The 26,139-nt window shown below is 38.5% G+C and overlaps 1 protein-coding gene across 12 annotated transcripts in view; it reads left to right on the top strand.

The window, feature by feature from the left end:
• Positions 1-26,139, top strand: part of SYNE1 (spectrin repeat containing nuclear envelope protein 1) — a 443,290-nt gene that overhangs the window by 312,411 nt on the left and 104,740 nt on the right. For 10 of the 12 annotated variants that reach the window (XM_045805371.2, XM_045805374.2, XM_045805377.2 and 7 more), the window contains 8 exons: positions 4,794-4,928; positions 5,911-6,020; positions 10,757-10,913; positions 13,971-14,102; positions 14,306-14,461; positions 15,042-15,251; positions 20,571-20,672; positions 25,149-25,268. In XM_045805371.2, coding sequence (XP_045661327.2) covers positions 4,794-4,928; positions 5,911-6,020; positions 10,757-10,913; positions 13,971-14,102; positions 14,306-14,461; positions 15,042-15,251; positions 20,571-20,672; positions 25,149-25,268 — 1,122 coding nt within the window. The remainder of the gene's footprint in view (positions 1-4,793; positions 4,929-5,910; positions 6,021-10,756; positions 10,914-13,970; positions 14,103-14,305; positions 14,462-15,041; positions 15,252-20,570; positions 20,673-25,148; positions 25,269-26,139) is intronic. The other 2 variants (XM_045805373.2, XM_045805370.2) reach the window with 1 other exon arrangement.

Genomic DNA, 26,139 nt, shown 5'->3' with positions numbered 1-26,139 from the left:
TGTACATGCAGTCTGACTTTATGAATTAAAGCAAAAAGAAAAGTGTTAAAAATATTAAAATTAGGGAGTAGGGAATATAAACATTTTTTAATTTTAATTAAAAAATAAAAATATTAAAATTGAACAAAATGAAGATGATTGTGTAACAGTAAAAGTTTATAGTAATTTACTTGGTTTTATAAAAAATTACTATCAATCTAATATATAATGATTTTTTTTTTCTAGTGGTGATATGTGAATGAACCTTATCTCTAAAGAAACCAAATCAGGGGCGCCTGGGTGGCTCCGTTGGTTAAGTGTCTGCCCTGGGCTCAGGTCATGATCCTGGGGTCCTGGGATGGAGCCCTGTGACAGGCTTTCTGCTTAGGGGGGAGTCTGCTTCTCCCTCTCCCTCTGCCCGTCCCCCTGCTCCTTCTCTCTCTTTCTTGCTTGCTCTCTCTCTCTCTCGAATAAATAAATAAAATCTTTTTTAAAAAAGAAAGAAAGAAACCAAATCAAAGGGAAAGACTTCAAGGTTTCACATCTGGAATAGTTATTTAGAAAGCTGCAGTTGTTGAACACTACATCAAAAACTAATGATGTACTATATGTTGGCTAATTGAACATAATAATAATAATAAAAAAGAAAGCTGCACTTGTGCCCTATCTCTTAGGGCAAGTAGGAAGGGAGGGGGCAACCTGATACGCAGGTGGCAAGGTCAGGATTACAAGGAGATTTGAGGGGTGGGGGTGAAGGGGTGAGGGCACAGATTCCAAGACCTCAGGGCCTGGTACAGGCATATAAATGAGGGAAGCAAGCCCAGGCAGGACCTTGGCAAGCTGGTGTCATGTCAAGCAGCTGTTCCTCAGCTCCAACTATTGTCATATGAGAATTTACAGGCAGCATTGCTGGGACTTCCAGAGAAGGGACGTTTGGATTTATATCTAAAAATCTCCCAATTTTAAAAACATTGCCACTTGATTCTAAAATTTTAAAATAATTTGTGTGCCAAACAGAGGTCAAACTAGGTTCTTGGACCATCACTTTGCAATGGCTATCCTAAAGTCTCCCCATCCTGCTGTACCACAGGTTGTTAACTAGGTGACCTGGGGCAAGATCCTGGAACTTGAGGCCAAGTAATCAGTTCTCTCATCTGTAAAATAGGGATATTAATAGTATTCAACTTTTTAAAATCCTGAGGATTTTAATGCAAGTAATGCTCACAAGGAAGTGCTCAAATAGCAATGACTATAATAACTTAACAACAACAACCAGCTGTTTGCAAACCACATTCTTTGGGGGGAAAGGAACTCCTGACATGCTGGAAGGTTAGGTCTGAGATTGGGTCAGGGTTGGCTGGGCTGAGCTCTCCGACAGCTTGTGGTGCTCACACCCAGCAGATCCTGCCCATGGCCACAGGGATTCTTCAAATGGAGTAAAATCCTGACTCTGCCCACAAGTGGAAGGATTTCCTGAGGATACTGTTGTAAAAAGTGTAAATACTGGAAAATGTGGTAGTGTTTCACTGAATTGAAACTGATCCTTGTTTATTTTTAAAATATCTATAAATTCCCTCATCTTTCATCTGATGAGTTTCCAGCATATAAAGTATTGATTTTCTTTTTTTTTTTTTTGTGATTAGAGCTATTTGAAGAGATTATTTTTCCAATAATATTGGAAATATCGGAATAAAAGGAGCCCTGTTTACATTATTATTACCATAAAAAGGGTCATTTACCTTCATGTAAAAAAAATTCAGAGTTGCTCTGAAATTAACTAACGTTGATTAGGGGAAAAAAGCTTCCACTGAATGTAGATGTCAGTGAGGTTGTAGCCTTCACTTGGGGTTTGCATGACTCAGGAGAGCTGGAGCCCCTTCCTAAGTCTTGTATGGCCATAAGCACACCATTTCTCAGTGCTGCTTGCCTACAAAATGGTCCTATCTATCACGGCCATCTTTTTTAACTAATTGGACTTCTGTATGTATCAAAGAATAACCAATCCCTTTAGTCCCCCCCCCCCCCACCCGCCCAAGACACTCCTCTTTGTGAAGGGACACAGACATACGGGCATGTAATACTGATCTCTTGAATTACATGGCATCTTTCCTCATAAAAGGTTTAGGTCATTTTCACACATTATCATCCTTTGAAGGAACACAGCCCTATATAAATAATGAGATGCTTTATAAAGAAATGTTTTATTTAATGTTTAGCATTTCCAATCCTCACTAATCTTCCAAAGAATGTTCCTGGCAAAAGTGGTTACTGTTCTAGTATTTCCAAAATAAACAGCTTATGTAGCCCCACCCTTGGGGAACTCTGGGGACCAAAGCTGCCTTACTTCCTGTCTCCTAGGTAGGAGAGAAAACGGTTATCAGACCTACTAGAATGTAATTACCATTATTCTATTCCTTGGATCAGTGCCTTCTCATCCCCAGGGGAAATGGAATGAAATTTGAACTGGATTCTTAATCATTTTTCGTTTCCTGTGGTCCAAGTCTTACGTTTCGAAATGACTAAATCTGTCAAAGAAAAATTTACTAGCTGAAAAATGGGACCTAACCACATAGAAAATACAAACTAAACATCTGCTTTTGATGCTACTTAATTTTTGTTTCTCTAAAGCTGTGGATTCAATTAGTGAAATATGACTCGTCTTAGATTTTAAGTCTTAGATTCTGAATATGTGTCTGTGCGCGTAAAAGTAGTTAAGCTGTTCCTAAGATCTAACATTTCCATTGTTATTTTTCCAAGCACAAATTTGGTGTGAGGAATTTGGGGGGTGGGGGTGGAGGGAAGAAAGCTCTCAATTGGACAATAGTAACCTGCGTAGAAGAATAAGGTGGTGTCCCTGAGAAGTTACCACATGAGTCTCTAGGCTAGGCTCTGAAAACAAACCTTTACTGAATAGCAAAGCAGAGGGGAAGTGACTGGATTCCACAAAAAACAGCAGGTCATGGCCATGGCCACCATTTTGTCAGCTGGGGCAGCTCCTACCGGGGACAATTTTCAACCTTGTACGCTGCCTTCCTTGGCGTCGTTCTCTGCAGGTCTCTTTGGACCTGCTGTTTCATCCTTACCAGAAGAGCCACGATCTTTCAGAGTTTATGTTGGGTAGATGGTGCATTCTCAGATGGGAGAGAAACTGTTTCGTGCAGAAATGTATGGGCTTCAGGGCTGAAGAGTGCCCACTCACCCCATACCTCCCACCTGCAGGAAAACCACTGCTTATCTGTAAGCAGCATTCCTGGAGGAGTGGGGAATATACTGAACTGGGTGTCACTTGTCACCCATTTGGAAGGTCCTGTGAAATTCCAGTGGCATACTTTAGAACGGTGGCATCCCCATTGTTCTAGATAAGCCTTTTTCTCTTGTTGGGAAGCTGGGTCATCTTAAAGCAAAGGAAGTTACCTGTGAGCTAAGGTGGCTCTGACTCTGGGAGAGGATTGTGTATAGTATTACCTGTAGGTTTCACAGTTTCCTTCAGTTCACTGTACTTAAAGCACTGATAACAATGTGGCAAAGTTCATGATCTCCACATTATCTCCGACATTTTGCAGTTTAATCATGAGACTCTAATGAGTAAGACAGAAGGGTATCTAGACCCTATTTATTCCCCTGAAGAGTTAGTATAAAAATCTGAAAATAAGAGGAAGAGAAGGGTCCTTGTGGGCAATCAGGCTGGATGACCTGCGGTATCTGTATCCCATTCCGTGGTCAGATGTGGCAAGGAAGAACCAGAGGACTGGGGAGTAGCCACCCTGGGGCTAAGGAGCAGGACCTCCTCCTCTGTGGAAGCTCCTACAAACTGTCCCTCCTCTCTGCCCTATGCTGTAGCCACACTGGCCCCCTCACTGCTGCAGCTTTCTTTGAGATGCCCCCTTTCTCTCCCCTCATGGCCTCTGCTCCAACCGTTCCCTCTGCCTGGAGGGCCCTCCACCTATGTCTATGCCAGGCAGGCGGTTTCTCATCATCCAGTGCGTAATATGTGCGCAATACAGTTGGCTGCTCTCCAGAGGCATTCCGGACCAGCCTAGAAAACCTTTCCCTTCACTTTCTCTCCCATCATCTAGTCTTCGGTTCTTTAGGGCTCTTATCTCAGCTTATCTTGTTTGTTTATTGTCTGTCTCCGCAGCAGGGCTCTTGTCTGGCTTCTTGGCAGAATATGCCTAGAGCGGTGGCTGACATAGGATGCTGATTTAAAAAGTATTTAGTGAATGAGTTATCTTAAGATTGTGTAATTTATTGTGTATTTTATTCATATATATACACGTATGAAAGAAGGGCTTTCATTCTGAACTAATTCCATTCTGATACGCAGTACCAGAGGGCCTTTCAAATTCCCTCAGAAAAATCAAGCAGAATGAAAAAACTCCTGCCTAGGTAATGAGTCATTTCTCTTGTCTTTCTCCTATAGCCAGACATTATCCACACCAGCAGTGGCAACGGATGACAGTGAGGTCTGGTTTGGGTGGTGATAGTAGGGGAAGTGAGATCTAGAGTTATATTCTCATGGAAAAAGTTCTGGAATATCTGGTGACCACATCAGTCAGCTAAAAAAGCCTAGCCTCTAAGTAGACAGTTTCCCCGTCAAATATTTGAGTATAATCATCTATTTATTGTTCTCCTTTCTGCAAATACCATAAATTCGATGGGTTTTGTGTTACCATTTTTTTTTTTTTTAGTCTGGTTTCATGTCCAAATGTATCTACTTTGGTGTCATTATACAGACCACACCAAAGTCGCCTTCACTCCATTCGGTTAAGGTTTTTCTATGGGTAGTATGACTCTGATTTCTGCCTCATTAAAAGCAGGGCACAGCGCAAGAGAAGGAGGAGAGCCATGCCGACCTAACTGCCAGCCAGAGCCCCGGGGTCCAGGACTGGCTGGCCCAAGCACGGACCACGTGGGCCCACCAGCGACAGAGCAGCCTGCAGCAACAAAAAGTAAAGCATTTCTGACCTCTCCATAGCCGGCAGACCAGCCATACAAACACCTTGAGAGAGACGTTTTAGGTGGACAAGTGACTTCTGTACTAAATACAGAGTGCCCCTTTATCTTCTCTTTGGACAGAAACAAGACCTGGCTAACTGCTTCAGTGTACTTTCTTATGACCCCTGGAATGATTGGTCATTTTAAAGTCCGTTCTTTAAGAAAGGCTGGTGTTCAGATTTACAAATAGCACGACTCAATTGTAATCTGCCTTACGAAGATCACCTACTCTGTTTCCTAAGGTGCCCCAATTCGAGCCTATTTTAGAGAATAAACAACCTCAGGAAGGCCTTTGAGAATTGGTGAAAAGCCTGAGTTACATGTTTTTAAAAAAAACTTATTAAAAATGAAATTTATTTTTCACTTTTAAGTAGATACCATCACAAGAAAGAATGAAAAATTATTGCCCTAGGGAAATAAATGAGCTTTGATGAATAAGAATGATTTCTCACTGATACCTTAGCTTTATGTATGGGGCATATTAAAAAATTTTATTTTCTCAAACAGAAAAGGCGTTTTTCACAGAGAGTGAAAAAGTAAACCAAATCTGTTGATTGTCCAACTTATCAAGCAAGTGGGGAATTCAAGAGAGCTGCTGTCCTCAAGGTTTTATCTCAGCTGGAACAGGCAATATTGATTTTGAGAAGTGAAAGTGCATTGTGTACCACTTGAGGGCACCATTGCCCAGCAGAATTTTTTTTTTTCCATTAATTTTTTCCAAGATTTTTCAGAGATCTCTTTTATAAAAGCCAAAGAAAGGTATAGAGTACTTTGGAGACATGACTGCGCGTTTACCTAAACCACACCTTTTATGCAATGTCCGAACTTAGAAACTTACTACAGGAGTTCTCTGAGAATTTTCTAGACATAAAACCATGATTGTAGGCAATAATCACAAAGTAACACATGTTTTTATTTCTGCTTTTCCTTGAGCAGGAGTTGGAACAGGAATTAGCCGAGCAGAAGAGCCTCCTGCGGTCAGTAGCCAGTCGCGGGGAGGAAATTCTCACCCAGCACTCAGCTGCAGAGACCCCTGGTGGAGCTGGGTATGTTTCAAAACACTTTCTTCCAACTTGCTCTGGTTTGAAGAAATGTAAACGTCTCACTCGAAATTTTATTTTAAACATCTGCGAGAACTTAATCATTTTTGTTTTCACTTTATTATATTAAATTTACTTGCATTTTTGAGCATTTCTTGTGCAGCACGAGTATAGCTAGTAATTATGAGGGCTGATGGCTGACTTGTTCGCCCTCTCCCTGGTATGCTGAGCGTATCTGTCCAAAGAAGATGCTTATGAGTTCATTTTTTAGAATCAAATAAGAAATGCATTCTAAACACATTCCACTGTGTTTCCGAGTGATTATATCTAACTGCAAAGCATCTTCCCCGCAAAATGAGCTTATCTACCCCTAACATCACTCAGAAAAATAAACGTATGTGCCCACTCAATGTCTTGATTTTTCTTGATGATGTCTGTCTATAATTTCTACATGTAACGTCATTCAGTTTCAAGAACTGGTTTGGAATGGAGACGGAAAGCCTCGTACACAGTGGAGTAAAGTGTTAAAATAAAAATGAAGGAAGTTGGAGAATTTTCAAGTTGGAGATTCTGACTTAAAAGGCAGAACAGAAAAGGAACCACAGCAGGGTTGAAGTTTCCTGGTATTTTGAGTCAGGTCTGGGTTTTACTCCATTTCTACATCAGTCGGCATGGAAAAGGAGCTCAGCCCTGAGCCGCAGTTTGCTCATCTCTAGGATTACAGCAGTAATGGACCACCTCCATCTCAGAAGGGTTATGAAAGTGGTGGGTGCAGCTGAGAGGATATGTAGGAAAACTTTGAACTCCAAAACACTGAAAAAAAAAAGTTTCAGTGAAACCTCTGTCCTCATGCATTGTAAAGATTGTGATTTAGTAGTATCCTTCGGCAACCATGATACGGTAAATAGCTTTAACTCCACTGACTCCAGGGTTGTCAATTCCGAACATTTCTTGGAGGAAATAACCGAAGGAGGAAATACATGCTATGGAGATGACTAAATGATTTAAATGATTTAATGATTTAAATATAAATGATTTAATGATTTAAATATAAATATTATTTATAATACCAAATAATAGAAAAGGTGGAAATGCCTGTTAGTATAAAAAAGCTTAAGAAAAATTTTATGCATATATAATCTTAACAAAAAAATTATATAACTATAGCAGGAAATGTATATGTGATACTAAATAGAAGTGTGATATAAAATTGTAGGTATAGTATATGTGTGGATAAGAACCAGACTATACAGTGTAGATTATCAAAGCCAACTTTTGGGGCATCTGGGTGGTTCAGTTGGTTAAGCGCCCACCTTGGGCTCAGGTCATGATCTCAGGGTCCTAGGATCGAGCCCCTCTTCAGGCTCCCTGCTCAGCGGGGGAGCCTACTTTTCCCTCTCCCTCTACCCCCCTGCTAGTGCTCTCTCTTGCCCGCTCTCTCTCAAATAAATAAATGCAATTTTTTTTTTTAAAGCTAACTTTGGAGACTTTTATCTTTTTGCAGTTTAATCGATGCTTATGAAATGCTGCTGACATACAACATCAGTGTTGACTATATATATATATATACATACACACACACACACACACACACACACACACACACACATCTGTATTTAAGAATTTCAAGTGCAAAATGATAGAAACCAAACTGCAAGGCAATTGAGATAGACGTATTATGACAAAATATATAGAAATTAGGATGTCATTCAAGAAAAGAAAAATGAAACAAAAAGAAATATTGACAAAATTAGTAAATATCAATTTAAAAGAATACAAATGAAAACTACTACTGACTACATCAGTAGTCAGGAATTCCATTAAAATAACCTTAAAACTGGGGTGCCTGGGTGGCTCCGTTGTTAAGCGTCTGCCTTTGGCTCAGGTCATGATCCCAGGGTCCTGGGATCAAGTCCTGCATCAGGCTCCCTGCTCAACGGGGAGCCTGCTTCTCCCTCTCCCATTCCCCCTGCTTGTGTTCCCTCTCTTGCTATCTCTCTCTCTCTCTGTCAAATAAATAAATAAAATAAAAATCTTTTAAAAAGATAAAATAATCTTAAAACTGTAAAATTGTGTTGAAATATAAAGGAATTTTCAAAATCCTGATTGTCCATCATACTTACAAATAAAGATAAGGCCGTAAATATGTGTGTCTGTATGAACGCAACGTGAGAAACGCTGTTCCTTCCATGCCGACTCTGAGTCAAGACCTGCCCTTCGCTTTTCATTTTCTATTCTGTCTCCAATTCTTCTAAAACATTTATTCATCCTTCACAATTTTCTGAATATTTTTGCCAAACTCTGTTTTTACAAAGAACCCATTCACACATTGCCTCCTCATCATATGAATAGTCACAAAAAGCAGCAGTAGGAATCTTCTGCAACTTTCTTGCCATGATATTTTTCTTTCCTTGGCCTTTAGCTTTGGAAAGGACCCAGATGAAAGACAAACAACTATAAATTGCTGTTTCAAATACAAAAATATTTTAAAGAGAAATTCGCAGTGCAATACGGCCTTTTTTTAACACAATATTCACTTTAAAGATTGCTTTATAAATTTCACAAATTTTAAAATTTTTGTACAAAATCTTTAGAAAAGTCACCTGTAAATCTGTTTGATTACAGTTCAACCATGCCTTTCAAGCATCAAGTAAATAAGCCAAACAAATATAAAATAAGCAATATCTAGAAGCCAAAAGAATATATATATCTTTTAAAAAAAACAGAATGGCATTGCTAGGGGAAAAAACCTTGTATTCAGACTCTAACTAATTAGCTGATTTCTAAGACTAATAAATATGAAGTAGTTTGTGTAAGAAAACCCCTGCGGGAGGGGCATGATTTGCTTCAAGAGTACAAATTTAATACACAAAGAATAAGTACTCTGTGATGTATAGAAGGGTTGAAGGATAGATAAAGAAACTCAGTTGGACATTAACTGATATAAACATCAAAGGGAAAGAATATTTTTCATGGGAAATAAAAGGTTTTGTTCTCATTTAAGATTGATTTGCTGCTGGCATTTTCTATGTGTCAGTGATGAAGCTTATCCCCTGGTTTTATACTAAACTGTTATGCAAACATAAATGAGTTAAAAATGATGTGCTATGTCCACCATTACAAAGGACATCACAATAAAGAAATTTAATTTCATAAGAACTTTAAAACTTTTTTATTTAAAAAGATTAAAAAAAAAACACACACAGAAAACTCCGGAGACTAACATGACAAACAAAATTAGAGATCTCAACATGATTTTAGCACTTTTTCACTCAATATTACTTTTTAAAACCAATCCATGTTGATACATATAAATCTAGTTCTTTCATTTTAACTGCTTAATTATATTTTATCTTGTGACAATAGCTTGTTCACCCATTTTTTTAATTGATGAGCATTTATCTTGCTCCCACTTCTTTTTTTTTGCTATTACTAGAGTTGTTGACATTAACCTTCTTGTGTGTCTCTAAGGGTGCAGGTTGGGGAGATTCTCTAAGTTGTTTCCTAGAAGTAGAATATCCTGCATTATAGCCTTATAAATAATTTTTAAAGGCTTACTTCAACAGACTTACCTAAAGAAACTATTGTATTCAATACGTACTCTGAGAAGAGTAGACTTTAGGGTAGTGTATAGTATTATCCTGCCAATGAACTTGTTATTTTTTTTTTCACTTAAGCAAAAGTTCTGTTGAAATATTAATTACAGCCTAGTATGTCTTTCAGATGACATAGTTCTAGTTAGGTCTTTTTTAAAAATATTTTATTTATTTAGAGAGAGAGCATGAGAGAGAGAGAGAGCACAAACAGGGTGGGTAGGTGGTAGAGGGAGAGGGAGAAGCAGACTCCCCATTGAGCAGGGAGCCCTATGTGCCAGGGCTCCACCCCAGGACTCATGAGAGCATGACGTGAGCTGAAGACAGACGCTAAACCAACTGAGCCACCCAGGCGCGCCTCTCGTTAGGTCTCTAAAACTCCAGACAAACTAGGACCTGTTGGAATTCAGGTCCCCCAGACTCTTATTGTTAGGACCCATTTATCAAGTGGCTATTATGTTCCTGGTAGGGTTCTAGGCATTGTGCATATCTTCTCTAAATTCTTATACTTCTGCAAGATAGATACTATCTTCATCGTGAAGATGAGATAATTGAAGATGAGCGAATTGAAGCAAATTACGCAAAGTCACAAATCTAATATCCTGGAGCAGAGATTCCAACCCAGACCTGTCTCACCCACAAAGCTGTCATCTTTGATGACACCCTGCTGCCTTAATAAGGATGATACTCAGTGCCTTCCTTCCACCCTCTGTACTTCTGTTCCAATGTCCTGAAACCTTGTCTGTAGCATTTTCTTTGGACTCAGGATAAAAACTCCTGATAGACTAACTGACATTTTTAGGGTTTTTTAATTATTCTGTGGGCTGTTTGTCAAAGGACATTAGTCTAATTGTACACTTTCTGATTCTAAATGTTAGTTATTTTTTTATCTTTAATACTGAGTTATTTTCAGTGAATTGTTAAATTCTTATTGTGTTCATAGTTCAATTATAGTATAAGTTAAGAATGTATTTGTTTATGGTTAGTCTCAAAATTTCTATTCTAATTGATAGTTTTAAAGTGCAAGCTAATGACTAAAATGATCTAGTTCCAATTTTAGAGGCCAGATCTAGTACATACAGTAAGTTACCTAGAACTTAACACCTTTTTGCACACATTGTAAACTTAGATTATTTATTCTTCTAATAGCGAAAAACCTGATGTGTTATCCCAGGAGTTGGGGATGGAAGGGGAGAAATCAGCTGCTGAAGACCAGATGAGAATGAAATGGGAAAGCCTACATCAAGAATTTAGTACCAAGCAGAAGCTACTACAGAATGTTCTGGAACAGGAACAAGAGCAAGTGGTATCCAAACATTTTGATTTTATATATTAGCTAATATAAAAGATGTATAGCTTATGCTAATGGAATATTAACTGTGCACTAATATATAATTTCATTATCAATTCTAAAATAAGACATAAAGGAAATTATTCATCTTATATTTTTCTTAACAAGCATGTTTCATGTTTCCCTTAATAATTATATATTTATATGTGTAAATTTATTTGATTTCTAGGTACTCTTTTCCTCAGAGATGATTAATATCTGATGACCCATTAGCATGAACCCTTAAATTAGAGACCCCCTTTTTTTTCACAACCTTAAAAATTAAGGTTTCAAGTCAAGGATATACACATCTAGGACAAGAGAAATTCAACAAATTTAGTTACTTTCTAGAAGTTAAATTTTCAAGTTATCTTATTTTCCACTGCTATTTCCAGTACTTAATAGTTTCAGAAGATCTTAATGAGAAACAGGTTGGGACCTCAGTGGATCTAAAAGGAAGGGGAAGCCAGTGGTCAGCTAGAATGATTACTGGCCAATCTGTAGCCTTGGTCCCTAGTTAGGCAAGTACTGTGTGAGGTTGGACCTGTTTCCACAAAGCAAGCCAAATCCAGTGGAATTGACTATAGCAACAGAAGGTTCCAGGTAGATAATAACTATTAGTTCACTGTAAGCGGAAGCCAGAGAACATTTGAGAGTCAGAGGACTCGACCCCATAAAGAGTTAGTGCATGAGGTGGGAACCCAGGCAGGCCTGCGATGTTTACCACGCTGTGGCGCAGCAGGATTTTGAAGCTAGAAGTCTAATCCTGGGTCCTGGGCCCACAGTGCTCATCTGGGCCATTCTGTGACAGTAGTATTATCAAAGTGAAGTCTAGGTCCTTTACTGTGGATCTGAGGAAGCTGCTATTCTCACTGATCTGACTAGGACTAGCTTCAGCGCTGGGAAAGGCTGAACCCAGAAGTGAAAGGGTATCAGTAACTGGAGTGCATCTGTGGAGGGAAAGGCAGGAGCCAACAAAGCAGGCATTATAAAGTGGATACAGCTTGCCTGGACTACCTGAAAAGAAGATAGTCTGAAGGTCACAATGTGTCCCCTTCTCTGTGTGCTCTGGAGCCATGCGTGTCTGTCTCATTTTACAAACTCTTATGTCAAGCCACCCTTTCTCACTCCTCTACTGTTCTGGCCAGGAGCCTTCTTTATCACTGTCCACATGAATAGCCACCAGCAGCAGCCCTGGGAAGCTTAGAGCATTCCATTCTTGGAAGTCGTTATCCCAGAATCCTTTTCCACCTTAAACTTTTGCGTGGACTTCCACCCTGTTGGAGTTAGTCCTTCTTCACATCCCTGATCAGACGTTTCTCAGACTCCTAGCCTGAATTCTTGATTTCTGATGTGAACCTCCTGGACTTGACCGCTAGCTTACGTTCATGTTCTGCTATTCCCCATTCCTTTGACTATAAGGGATATTTACAGTCCTAAATCATGGACTGTGGTCTTCTCTGACTATCCCAAGTCAGATAAATCCAAGGCATTTGCTTGTTGCTTCCTACTCTCCATTTGTTAAATGCCCAACCCCTGGATTCCACCTTTTGTCCATCCAACCTAAAGCATCTGCATGGTTCATCCAGCATTGCAGACTTCCTGGCTGTCTCGTCCGTGACCCACTCTTGTCTCGGAGAGCTATATTTTCTGTCAGTGCTGTGCTGTCACCCCAACATCCTCCATGTAAGCCTACCACAGGAGCCCTGCCTGCTGCCACTGACATTCCCCCATGATCCCTGGACTGTTAAAGTTTAGGTTCAGGTCCATATCTCATTGCCCTTTGGAATTGGAAATGGAAAGCATTGAATGTTCTTTATTGTATGGCCTTTTTTTAGCATTTGAGTCCTTTCTCTCCATAGTCACTGGTCATTTGTACAAAGTGGCTCCTAGGTGGTTTTCTTCTCTTTGATGTGAAGAGGTGAGAGAAAAGGGGAGGAAGGAACAGTGTGGCCACCAGAGTTCCGCAGAAGAAAGGAGATGATCATTTAGTGAACATATTTTGTGTTCCGGGTGTAATTTCTAACAACACTGTGGTGAGGGTGACATTATCTCTACTTTGTAGATCTATAAACTAAGCCTTGGAGAGACTAGATGATTTCTCAGGGTCTTGTGACTAAGAAGAAGCAGAGCTAGGATTTGAGTGCAGGTTTGTCCAACTCCAGAGCCCCTCCTTTTTCATACTACCTTACTGACAGTTTTATATACTGGATACATTAGCTGTCTCAAGTATAAAAACAAGCACTTATTTTTGACCTAAAGTTCACTAGGTCATCTAGCCTGAGGATGAAATATGGATGGCTCCCACTCCTAGGAACCTGTAAGCCAACCAAGGAAATAGTTTATACATTTCTGAGAAATTAAATAACCGTGGTAGGCTCTGTAAGCAGGAGTTAAAAAGGAAGCAGAAGTAAAAAAATAGAAAGCATTGTAGTAGGTGTGGAATTTAAGGAAGTGGATTTTAAAGAGGTGCTGTGTGATGGATGCTCTAGCTACAGGGGGAGATGAGTCGGGCATGTTTAGAGGATAGTGAGTGATCAGCCTGAGAAGCAAGGTGAGAATGAGACATTCTATAAATTATAGGAACTGAATTTGATTGGAAACATCACTCAAAAGTTTGAGAGCTAAGCGATATCATGGTCCTTATCAGGCATTGTGTGTGCCTACAAGAGTTTAGGGGAGGTTAAATGAATGAAGAAAGCATAGGGATTAGTCTAGATCTGGTATCTAGGATGGATATTTCATCATGGGTAGTTTAAAACCAAGAAAAGTTGAAAGAAAGGCTGTGATAGATTTCAGGCATTTTCCCCACCACTTTGTTTTTGTTTTTGTTTTTAAGTCCATCAGTGGAAACATTGCCATTGCTGAGGTCACCATGCTTGGTGAATGTGGTATGTCAAAGAGGTCATATTTCTCTAGAAGAGGTTTTTATAAGGACAGGTTTTCCAGCATCTGCTTCAATGTGCAGTTCTAAATGATGAAACCTAAACATAGTATATATGCTCTTCAATAAGTGCCCCTGTTTGCCTACAGCTCTACAGCAGGCCGAATCGTCTCCTATCTGGTGTGCCACTGTACAAAGGGGATGGGCAGACCCAAGACAAATCTGCAGTGACATCTTTGCTGGACGGATTGAACCAGGCCTTTGAGGAGGTTTCATCCCAGGTAGAGCTGCACTTTTGGCTTGCTCGTGGATCTTGGTCTCCATGAAGTTGTTCCACCTCTGGGCATGAACGGTTGAGACCCAACACTAGTGATTAGCCCTGAAAGGCAGAGCCATTGGACCCTGACATCTCATCCCATCTCATCATTTTTCTTTGATCCTTCAAAGCATTATAATTAATTCTATGCCCCCCCCTTTTTCTCAGGGTGGGGGGACAAAGAGGCAGAACATTCACTTGGAACAGAAGTTATATGATGGGGTCTCAGCTACCTCTACATGGTTGGATGACGTTGAGGAACGTTTATTTGTTGCCACAGCACTTTTACCAGAAGAAACGGAAGCTTGCCTCTTCAACCAAGAGGTAAGTTTGGCAGCTGGTGTCTGTGAGAATGTGATATTACAAAGCACTTGAAATTTTGGTGTTGGATAATTAATGTATAAGGAAAGTCAAACATAGAACGGTTCTAATAAAGTACAAATTACGTATATTTCCAAACTGCATAATACAAAAGAGTACTGCCTAATATGAAAAGCTCCCAGGGATACTCATGTTTTGCATTTTTATTCTCTATCTTGTGTATGTAGGAAGAAGAAAAAAATAGAGGACTCTTTGTAGAAACTTGTTGTGTATTGCAAATTTTCTACATATGAAACATAGGCTAAAAAATAGTGTATGAGTTTCTAAATATCCCTTTACAAATCTTACTTTTCACCAAATACATATTATTATTAGCTAATGATGTAGAATTTCTGAGAAAAATCTCTCCAACAGCAACTTGCCTAATATTTGTAGCAGTGGAAGTGGGTCAGCTTGCCTTAGGTATAATTACCACTGAATAGTAAGAGAGATACAGTAGACTTTCTCTGAGGAAATGACTTAATTTGTATATAGATTCATAGATCTAAGCATTGAAATGTGCTTTCTCTTTTATCAACTCTAGACTCTTGCTAAAGATATTAAGGAAATGTCTGAAGAAATGGATAAGAACAGGAACTTGTTTTCCCAAGCATTTCCAGAGAATGGTGATAACCGAGATGTCATTGAAGACACTTTGGGTTGTCTTTTGGGCAGGTTGTCCTTGCTAGACTCAGTAGTAAATCAACGCTGTCATCAGATGAAGGAAAGACTTCAGCAAATACTAAATTTCCAGGTAAGACATCAAGAGATGGTTGACCATTCTCTAGCTATATTCAGTAATAAGCAGGATATCTTTTTGAGGTACGATAGAGACCTATTTTTTTTTTTCAAATGTACAACAAAAGCAAGAACATTATGGAAAAACAAGGGAATAGAACCCTAGGATTAGGAAACTAAGAGGTTTACATTCCTAGAAATGGAGGTTTGAGAAAACCAATCAAGCAAACTAAGGGCTGAATAGAATTTTAAATTCAACCAATAAATCATAGGACTATATTATAATTTTCAATTGATAATTGGAATTTAAAACATAAGACCAATGTTTATTTAAAATATATGACCAAAGAAATATGCAGGAAGTGCCGCAACACAGAACCAGGGGCCATTGAAAGTGACTATGGCCTACCTCTGCCTGCATTAAAAATGTATAGCGTTGGGGTACCTGGATGGCTTAGTCAATTGAGCATCTGATTCTTGATTTCAGCTCAGGTCATGATCTCAGGTCGTGAGATTGAGCCCCACTTTAGGCTCTGTACTCAGTACAGAGTCTACTTGGGATTCTCTCTTTCCCTCTGCCACCCCCCCCATCCCCTGTCATTCACTCTCTAAATCAATCAATCAATCTTAAAAAAAAAAAATTATGGAACTACTTCCCAATTCTAACTCCTCAGATTTATTTCCTTTTAGCCCTAGAACTAGAGTTCCACTGGCAGCTGAAAAATTATCTGCTTATGAATCTTTTCTTTTGACTACAAACTTTAGCAAATGCAAAAGCCACTGATAAACTTTGGGTTGATTTCCATTCCTAATAAAAAGCACCTTTTGAGAATATTTAAGTTTTAACTGAGATTTATTTATTTGTTCGTTTGTTTGAGAGAGAGGGGAGAGAGAGAGATGGGGGGGAGGGACAAAGGGAGAGAGAGAATCTTAAGCAGGCTCCACGCCCAGTGCAGAGCCTGATGGGGGGCTCAATCTCATGACCCTGAGATCATGACCTGAGCTGAGATCAAGAGTTACACACTTAACGGACTGAGTCGCCCAGGAACTCCTAATTGAATTTTATTTTTAACAAAAGTATAAGATTTGTAAAATAGATAAAACGTAATTAGGGCCAAGAGTTTATATAAAATTTTGATTTGTAAAAAAATTACTGTTAAAATGTGAAATGTAGCATCAGCCAAGAAACGTGGAATTTTCTAGATATTCACCTAGAGGGACAAATCATCACTGCCTTTCAGTAATTTGTATCCTTAAAACTACAAAGTAAAATTATAAGACCAATTTTTGTATCCTTTTTTTATTCATGAAGAATTTTCACCTATATTATTGTCTTTAATCTTCACAACATACCTCTCAGCTAAGCATTGTTCTGATATTCATTTCGCAAAGTCAGAAGAGCAAAAATTAAGAAGTCTCTAAAATGAACCCTCCTGGGTTCAAATTCTGGTTTTGTCCCCTACTGCTATATACCCTTAGCTGCTTCTCTAAGCCTTAGCGTCCTTGACTATTAAATCACACCCATCCTAATGGTCTTGTGGGGTTTTTTGAGGATAAAATTAATAAAAATGTGTAAAATATTTTGAACAGTGTCTGAAACATAGTAAGCACTTAGTTTTATTATTGTTGTTACTATTAATAGTAGTATTTGTTATAACATATACAGAATCTGAAACCGATATAAAGATTAAATTACTTCTCTAAGATTACTCAACCCTCAAGAAACTGGAGCCAGGATTTGACTCAAAGAATATTTTTATATTTTATATCATTAGGGTGCTAACAGGGGACATGGAGAATAGTAGACCTCTTCAAGATGTATTTTGAAAACAGAATCAAAGGAGCTTGTTTGTGTGTGGTTTAGATATGGAGAATGAGATAAAAGGGCACTGCTGGGGAAGTCCAGGGACTCGGGCTGACAGGACTGGTGCAGAGCAGTGCCCTTGACCAATGGGCAAGGCTGAGTCACTGTCTGGACAAAGATATGCTGTAGAACAAAGATACTCAGGTGAATAGTCACAGTAGACATTTGGGTATGCAAGACTATGGCTTCAAGGAATGACCTGGACTAGATATTTGCATTTGTATAAATTATGTTGCATAGTTCATAGAGAGGAAAGCACATTTCACTTGGAATCAGAAAAACTGGGCTTGCTTATTTGGGTATTTTGTTTTGGATGCAAGATCTGATTGCATGCCCACGTATACACTATCTGTCTAAAATCAGCTAAACTGTTGTGCAGTTTATGGAAACTTGTTTCATTACTCTAAAATGCACCTTGAGTAAAGTAATGCACTGAGTTTTAACAGCATGCTGGTAGGTCTATCAGCCATAAATGAGGGGAGTTAAAAGTGCAAATGTGTGTGTCACTTGGAAGCATAGTTCCCTTTACAAATTGCATTACTATGCTAGTGTCTTCAGTACTTTAAAATTTTTATTAGTAATTATAGCCAGTCAGATTAAAATATGAACTAAGCATGAATACTCTGGAACTGATTTTCTGTAGAGGACCAAGAGAAGAACATATAATCATGAAATTCTCTTTAAATCATGTTCTCTATTTTTCTTCTGCCAACAAGTTTCTACTTGTTGGTGGCCAGCTCACGAACAACTGACATTTCAAAATGTTTGTGTTCCAATTTAATTGAAAGAAAGAGTTCCAATGTTAATATAATTAAAGGTCAAGTCACAAACCATTATTTTACTTTGTACCAAGCACCTGGTATGCTGTCCGTGCTCAGTAGTTAATGGGACGGTATGCCTTTGTTTTCCATTTAACTTTTGAGTATTAGCTTTTGCCAGACTGTTAACCTTACCCTAGACCCAACAGACAATCTGGAAGAATGTGTTGATGATATGTAAATATATATTATCTCCATGGAATCACAGCAAGTTAATCATCAATTATTCTATTAAAAAAGTTTTTACCTATAGACTTAATCCCAAATAAATTTACTGGACATTTTTATAATTGAGTATTTTAAGTTATTTAAAAACTGAAAAAAATGAAAGAATTCTTTATTAAATGAGTGAGGCAGCACAGAGGATTTGAAAACTTGAAACCTTTTATGTACCTGTTTCTCAAAAAGCAAGAGCCCTGCCTCTTTATGTCCTACAAGCAATGCCAGTGACTACAGGATAAAACTTGTGATTTCTGATATGTGTGTAATATAGACACGCCCTAATTATCTTGCTGTGTCACACGTGCAGTAACGAAAAGCAGTTAAAACCTTTGGATTTTCATTTTTAAGAAAATACCAACATCCATGGAGCACCTGAGTGGCTCGGTCCATTAAGCGTCTGACTTCAGTTCAGGTCATGATCTCGGGGTCCTGGGATCAAGCCCCACTTCAGGCTCCCCACTCAGTGGGGAATTTGCTTGTCCCTCTCCCTCTCCTTCTGCCCCTCCCCCTGTTCGTGCTTGTGCACATGCACGTCCTCTCTGTTTCTCTGTCTCTCTCAAATAAATATATAAAATCTTTTTTTTAAAGTTTTAAAAAAGTACCAACACCCATATGGTTACTAACACCTCTTAAAGTCTCTTATTTAGTAATTTTTAAATCAATCATATTCTTGGCTTTAGTGCCTTCTTGGCTGGTCCCTTCCAGTAATTAGTGAGGCCTTGAGAAATGTGAACTCTGTTTTCTGTTACCTTGAGTAGAATATAATTAAGACAGAAAATATGTTATTAAAAATATAAAGATGATGTACAGGAAATATATCTGTAATCTTCATTTCTTTTTTTTTTTAGTTTATTTATTTATTTAAGTAATCTCTATACCAAACTCATGACCCTGAGATCAGAAGTCACATGCTCTTCCAACTGAGCCAGCCAGGCGCCCCCATAATCTTCATTTCTCACCCATGATATATTATTTAGACTGATCTACTCATTTAGATGAACTGAATTACTGTTGTTCTAAATATATGTCTCTAATAGAGACTTTTTCTTTTGAATCTGTTCAAATGAATGGGAAACATCTTTTCCTAGGCACACAAACAGATAAATATGTCATCGTTCTAATGGCCCACATGGCCTCACCCTAAGCACGGTTGAATAATACAAACATTGCTATAATTCATAAGCAAAAACCTTGCTTTTGGCGTCATTTGCCAGGACTGTTACAACAATTTCCTAGTGAATCCGCCACGAGGCTTGCAGACTGGTTTGGATTTTGGTTAGTGACAGTTATTGCCTCTTTGGATCGCATGCTTTTCTCTAATGTTCATGTGCATTTTTTTTTCTTTTTCTTTTTACTGCATAATCCACTCACTGGTTTGTTTTCTAGCCTTGCATTTTGTGTTATAAGGTTGGCACACATCCTTAAAGATGTTTTTTTCTTCCTTGGTGTGATTATCTTTCTCCTTGTAGATAGTCAGATTTTTGCATCTTGATGATGTGTCCTTGTATATATATCATCAGCCCCTGGAGAAGAGGATGTGATGAGTCAAACTTCAGCCTCTGCTGAACAACCAGACTATCGTATATGTTTGCTGACATTTTAGGAGGAAAAACTAGGAATTATTTAGATTTTGCTCCAGTTCCTTATTCCCTGTAGAACTCAGGACCAAAATTCTGATAGTTAACTTCTTTTTGTATAAATATAACTCAATATAAATATATTTGGACTTTTAAGTGAGTAATCTTTATGAACAAAAGGCTTTGCTAAGGTCTTTTTGTATTATCTCTTCATATGTCTTTGGTCATCATGGATAAAATTTATTTTCTACACTTCTGGGTGGCTTTTTATAAGCTTGGACAAATTCTCTGAAAATAGAAAAACGGAAGTGTGAGAGAGAGGGAATGAGGGGAGAGAGGAGAAAAGAAATTATATTCTTCCTAAGAATCACATTTTTTCATTAAATTTAAGATGTCATTTTAAATAAAGTTTGGACTTATCTGTAAAGTAAAAAATATTTTAAAATTTTGAAATAAAATAAAATAATCATATTTTTTCCCAGATAAGGGTAGCAGCTGTAGGTTGTTTCACTAAATAGAAGTCATTAGTGTGATATTTCCACGGCAGTGTTTAAATGTGCACATCTATTTCAAGCCTACCAAGAAGATGAGGGTGACTAGTGTTGCCTTTTATTTGTATACTTCGTCACCATTTGTATTGGGTTGGAAATGCTTCGTGTAACAAATTCTTCAAAAGTCAGTTATAACACTTAAATTGTCCCCACTTCCTTTCTCCTTCCCCCAGGACAGTATTGTTTCTTCTGGACATTAAATTCCTACACCGATATGTTATTTCTAAGAATGTGTGTTATATTTACCACCCTTTCGAATTCCCGGTTACAGATATTAAGTCTTCCTATTGCTTTCCTCTTTAGAATGATCTGAAGGTGCTGTGTACATCGCTGGCTGACAACAAATACATCATTCTGCAGAAACTGGCGAACGTGTTTGAACAGCCTGTGGCAGAACAAATAGAGGTATTTACAGCTGCCTTTTTCCGGAAGAGCAAATGCATAGCGTAGATCTGATTTGCTGGGAGATTTCAGATATTCTACAAAAAATGAATGGTTTTCTATAGCATTCTTGTTGGTCATACATTTTGTCTTTAAGTGCCAGGTTTGAGTGACTGGCCAGGTGACATGGACTCTGTCACTTCCTTCTGTACGGAACTAGGAACTAGGAACTAGGACGTAGGTAAGGTGTCAGTGACAGATGATGACCTGAAGAGGTTTGCCACCTAATACTGGGATTAGACAGGAGCCTCAGTGACATAGGACAGACAGTCTGACTGTTCTGGGGCAATACAGATAAAGCACTCAGACATTCAGAAGGGGGCCGGCTGCCTCCAGCAAGGGTAGTATCCGGGGAAATTTTGTAAAGGAAAATTGGAACCAGACTGAGAAGTTTGGACACACAGAGACTGGGAAGAAAGCTATCCAAGTCAAGAGGACAACATGAACAAAGGCATAAATGGTAGACAATTCAGAGCACTTCCAGAGAAAAGCAAGTTATCCTATTTGGCTGAACTTGTGATGAATGAAAACAATTGAGAGGAAGTAAGTTTGGATGAGTATATTCGAGGCAACTTGTAGAGCCTTCTGAATGTCAGAGAATTTGGACTTTATGCTACAAACCAGTGATCTCTAAACCATATCATTGGCATACCTCATTAGTTTAAAAAATAAGCACACACCACAAGTTATGTATATTTACCTATTTATGAATTGTAAACAGGTACTGTGTTACAAAGCATATACACAAATGAAAATTCAGAAGAAGGTGGTTGAATGTAAAGGAAAGATACAGTGTTTTGTCCTCACAAACAATCTCATACACTCAGGTACTTGCACACACCTTGGGGACCCCCAGCAGTGCAGACTCACTGGGGATGTTTGAAGGCGAGAACAGGTGTCAGTGCCAGGCCCTGCTTCTGGGTGGTGGACATGACTGTGCCAGGTCAGGAAGCAGGATATGCCTCAAGAGGCTTCATGTAGCTGCACTGAGGGGAAGGAATGAGAATTCTAACTTGTGTGATGTCACTGAAACAGGGAGGAGAGAAGAAATGGGGAGGATGTTACACATAATGTCTCCTGTTTCCCAAACTAAGTAGTTATGAAAAGTATGTGTTTTAATAGAATTTTCTAACCCAATTTCAGTAGACCTCGACGGGTTCTATGAGTAGACCATAGAGAATCACCTGTAATAGAAACCCCCTGAAATATTTCTCCAAATAGAAATCTAGATCTGTCTGTCTATCCATCCATCTGCGGAGATCATCTAAAATAATTTGCAAAATTATGTGTGAATGTGGGGGCGTCTGGGTTGCTCAGTGGTTAAGCGTCTACCTTTGGCTCAGGGCGTGATCCTGGAGTTCTGGGATCGAGCCCCATGTCGGGCTCTTCCGCTGGGAGCCTGCTTCTCCCTCTCCCACTCCCCCTGCTTGTGTTCCCTCTCTCACTGGCTGTCTCTCTCTCTCTGTCAAATAAATAAATAAAATCTGTAAAAAAAATTATATGTGAATGTCTATTTTTCTTGACCATAATTCCATCTGCTTTTTAAAACAAATCCCTCATTCCCCCAAATTAAAAAGCAATCTTCTATGTTGTATCTTCTACTTGAAAGGAACTTCTTTTTTATTTTTACTTTTTTTTTTTTTTGGCTTTTAACGTACCTGATTCCAAAAAAGAGATCAGCAGCTATAGTAATGGTTTGCCTTGAATTTCTAATGTGAAATATAGGATATGTATGATCACAAGTAAAATTTTTACTAATTATTGACCAGTATCACTAAAGTGAATCCCACAGATAAAAATAAATAGCTAGACTATTTCTTTGAATAAATGGAAAACACCAAAAAAAAAAAAAAAGTGCTAATTCCACCCCTACCCAACTTGGGTTAAAAAGATAATAATAGCAGGAGACATGAGGATGATACCTCTCAATATATTGATCTTTTGAGCCATGTCATTTTCATCTAGAACAGACTTGTCCCCACAAGCCTGGTGCACAGCTGACTTCAGGGACCTCCCTTTACCACTGTTCTGAGAATTTCCATCACTTCTCCTTCTGTTGGATCTTCTCTTTTCTGAGTCTCAAGCCTGTCTTTATTACATTGCTTCCTTGTTTTGTTAGTACATATTCTTACAAGAAAGGATGCATGTTAGATGTATTTTTTAATATTTTGCCAATCTGAAAAATTTCGTATACTGTGTTCACACTTTATTGATAACTTGACTCACTATAAAATTCTTGGCTGGAAATCAGTTTTCTATAGAGTTTTGGGGCACCTCATTTTTTTCAACTTGGCTTTTTCAACTTGGTGTTGGCTTGAAGAATCTAAAATCATTCTAATTCCCAGAGGTGTCTCACTGGTCTGAAATTTCACAGTGACACACCTTGTGAAGTGTTGGTTTTATCCACTGGGCTGGAAGTTCAGTAGGCTATTTTTTTTTTTTTTTTGGCAGCTCTCATCTTTCCATTTTGGAAGATTGTCTAATGATTTAGTATTTTTCATTCCTCCATTTTATCTGTCTTTTTCTGGAACTCTTTTTAGGCAGATGTTGGATATCCTGGTCCAGTCTTCTAATTTTTTTATTAAGAGACAGTCTGCTCCATTTTTTGGAAGACTTTCTTGATTTCAACTCTCAACTTTCCTACTGAATTTTTATTTCTGCTCTCATCTGTTTCATTTTCCCCGAGCTCGTTTTAGTTCTCTGAGTGATCCTTTTTTTGTAGTATTCTGTTCTTTTTCTAATAGATGCATTATCTTTTGTAATCTTTCTAGATATGTTAATGATTTTTTGGCCAAAGTTTTATATTTCCTGTATAGTCTGTTTCCCTTCAGCCTGCTTTTGTTTATTTTAGTCTCCATCTTTCATGTAGGCGGCTTTTCTGAGATTACGGAAATTCTTTTGTTGTCTGTTCACATTTAGGATGGAGAACTAAACAGCCGAATGGGAACTTTGTGTATGGATGTGGCTTGATGGTTTTAAGATTTACTGAACATTGGGCTGTGTGGGCTATTTGTTGGAGAATCCTTGTGTCCAGTGTTTAGATTTATCTATTGGTCTTTCTACATTTTCTCTCCTTTCCTGTCTGAGACTAGAGGTCAGGCTGCAATACCTTAGAAGATGTGGGGGCTCCCACATTTAGCATTCTGTGGGCATTTGGTCATGTATCCCCTGTTTTCAGTCAAGTACTCAGACCCGCAACTATGTCTAGCGCCCCTCAGTCCAGAGACTATCTGTTTTACCTTCTCTAGAAAATAAACTCCCCATCTTTCCTAGAGAAGGAAAAGGGCAACATGGAGTGAGGAAGAGGCTCTGGAAATTTCACTGCTCTTTAAGCAGCTTTTTACCAACTATCCTTATTTGGGGCCCCATCCCACCCACCCAGAGTGCCAGAGACTCCTATTGCTGTAAGTTTAGTGATGTAGATCTCCCATGAGCTTAGGATTCAGCTTTCTCAGATTTTTAAGTCAGTTATCCTGTATCCTTCTGAATTTCAGCTTTCGAAATTTTGTTGGTGTGGCCTTCTTTCCTGTTTCTTTGTCCTTGTAGATTTATGGGTTGGGGGGGGGGCACCAAAAAACAAGCAAACAGAATGTTTACTGTGGTTGTAGTGGTGATTCAGGAAGGAGAAAATAAGACACATGTGTTTCATCTGCCATCTGGAGTCCATATTCTTCTCATCCTTCAGGGCAACTGAGGTTGTGTTTCTTCCAAAAGTCTACTTAGACTGCTCTAAAATCCACCATTGTCTCTCTTCTCCAGGCCCCTATAACAGGGGTGAGTTGCATCAAGTTGAGTACCTGATTGGATTTACCCTTGTTTTGTTTTGCTCTGTTTACTCTGGTTTCCTAACCAGACTGTAAGCTCTTTGAAGGCCAGGGTGAGAGCTTGTTCTCCTTTTACAGAACTCACACTGGGAAGATGAGGCTTAGTGCCAGCAGCCACTTTAATAGTTGTTGATTGCTTGCTTTTCTACTAAACAAAGAGTGAGCTTTCCCTGACCATGTTGTGACATATTTTCCTCTTGCCTCACTGAATCTCTCTCCAAAGATGCTCGAGATGCATCTCAGGAAACAAGAATGTCTTCCCCTAGAAAATCTTAGGCCAATGCCTTTTCTAACCATGTCCTAGGCCATGCTTCTTTTTCAGGTGTTGTTATTTACGAATTCCCATATTTGGCTAAGGAAGCCATTGTCCTCTCAACCCTCCACGAGAAGTCCCTCCTACTTCCTTACCTGTGAGGTAGCTGACTGTGGTATAATAAAGGGCCTCCTTCTCTTTTCTGTATACTAGATGGTCAGGGTTTTTATGCTATATTAAAATGACTCCTTTTGTAGGCATTGAAACTGTTTAATGTGGAAAGAGCAAATAGACACAATAATCACATTTCGTGTGGGAAATTGTTTATGGGAGTTTTGACGAAATATCATAAATCTTACATAGGCAATACAAGAGGCTGAAGATGGGCTAAAGGAATTGGATGCAGGAATCATCGAATTAAAAAAGCGTGGGGACAAGTTGCAGATTGAGCAGCCATCCATGCAGGAACTGTCCAAACTTCAGGTACGGTTTTCTACCAGCAACATTCAGCTTCCATGACACATCCTAACTGGAAGTCAAGGAAAAATTATTCTCTGTATTTTCTTGTTTTGTCTTGTTTTTTCTATAAAATTCATGTCATTTGGGTCCTAGTCTTTATTCCAAACAACATTTAGAAAATTTTCTGGAACTTTTACCAGGTTTAATGTGATAAAATAAATTGTATTCTCAAACTTCTAAGATTTTTTGTCTGACATTTACTTTATTATTAATCCAGTTGTTAAGCATTGTGGTATATATACCTCTAGTTGTGCCATATTATTTTCTACTCTAAAAAATATAATAATTATCACTCCGACCTGGAAAAGTTAAAAGATGGATATCTACCCTGTATTGTAGTGTACCTCAAAAAAGTATTTTAAAGAAAAAAATGCTCAAGCTAATATTTTTTAGCAAGTAGTTTTTCTCCGGTGTTCAAACGTATAGGTAATCTTTCATACATGTCTGAATGGAAGAGAGACACAGTTTCAGTACCAGACCAACAGAAACAAAATAAATGAGAAAGTAGGTGAAATCTAAATAGGTTTCCCAGCATCCTTCAGGAGTAGGAAATAATTTGGGGTTAATTTGTTTTCTTAGATCAGGCTGCAAGGCAAAAATCCAGTATGGGGGTGGTAGGAAGGAACTGAGATATTAAACCAGCAAATTTTAGCAGTTGACAGAATTGAAATAAGAAAGAATAAATAAGAATAAGAATAAGAAAGAATTGTGTACAGTGAAACACACACGTTAAGCTTTCTCTGTGTTACAGAGAACCATTGAGGGATGGATAGCAACTCCAGCACAGGGTCACAAGTTCTTCCTTTTGAGAAAATAAAATAGGTCTTATTTTAAA

Source organism: Ursus americanus, chromosome 11 (assembly GCF_024610735.1).
Source record: "Ursus americanus isolate L20-20 chromosome 11, mUrsAme1.1.p, whole genome shotgun sequence".
Taxonomy (NCBI): domain Eukaryota; kingdom Metazoa; phylum Chordata; class Mammalia; order Carnivora; family Ursidae; genus Ursus; species Ursus americanus.
The sequence above is the reverse complement of the archived record's forward strand: the minus strand, read 5'-3'. Positions and strand labels throughout refer to the sequence as shown.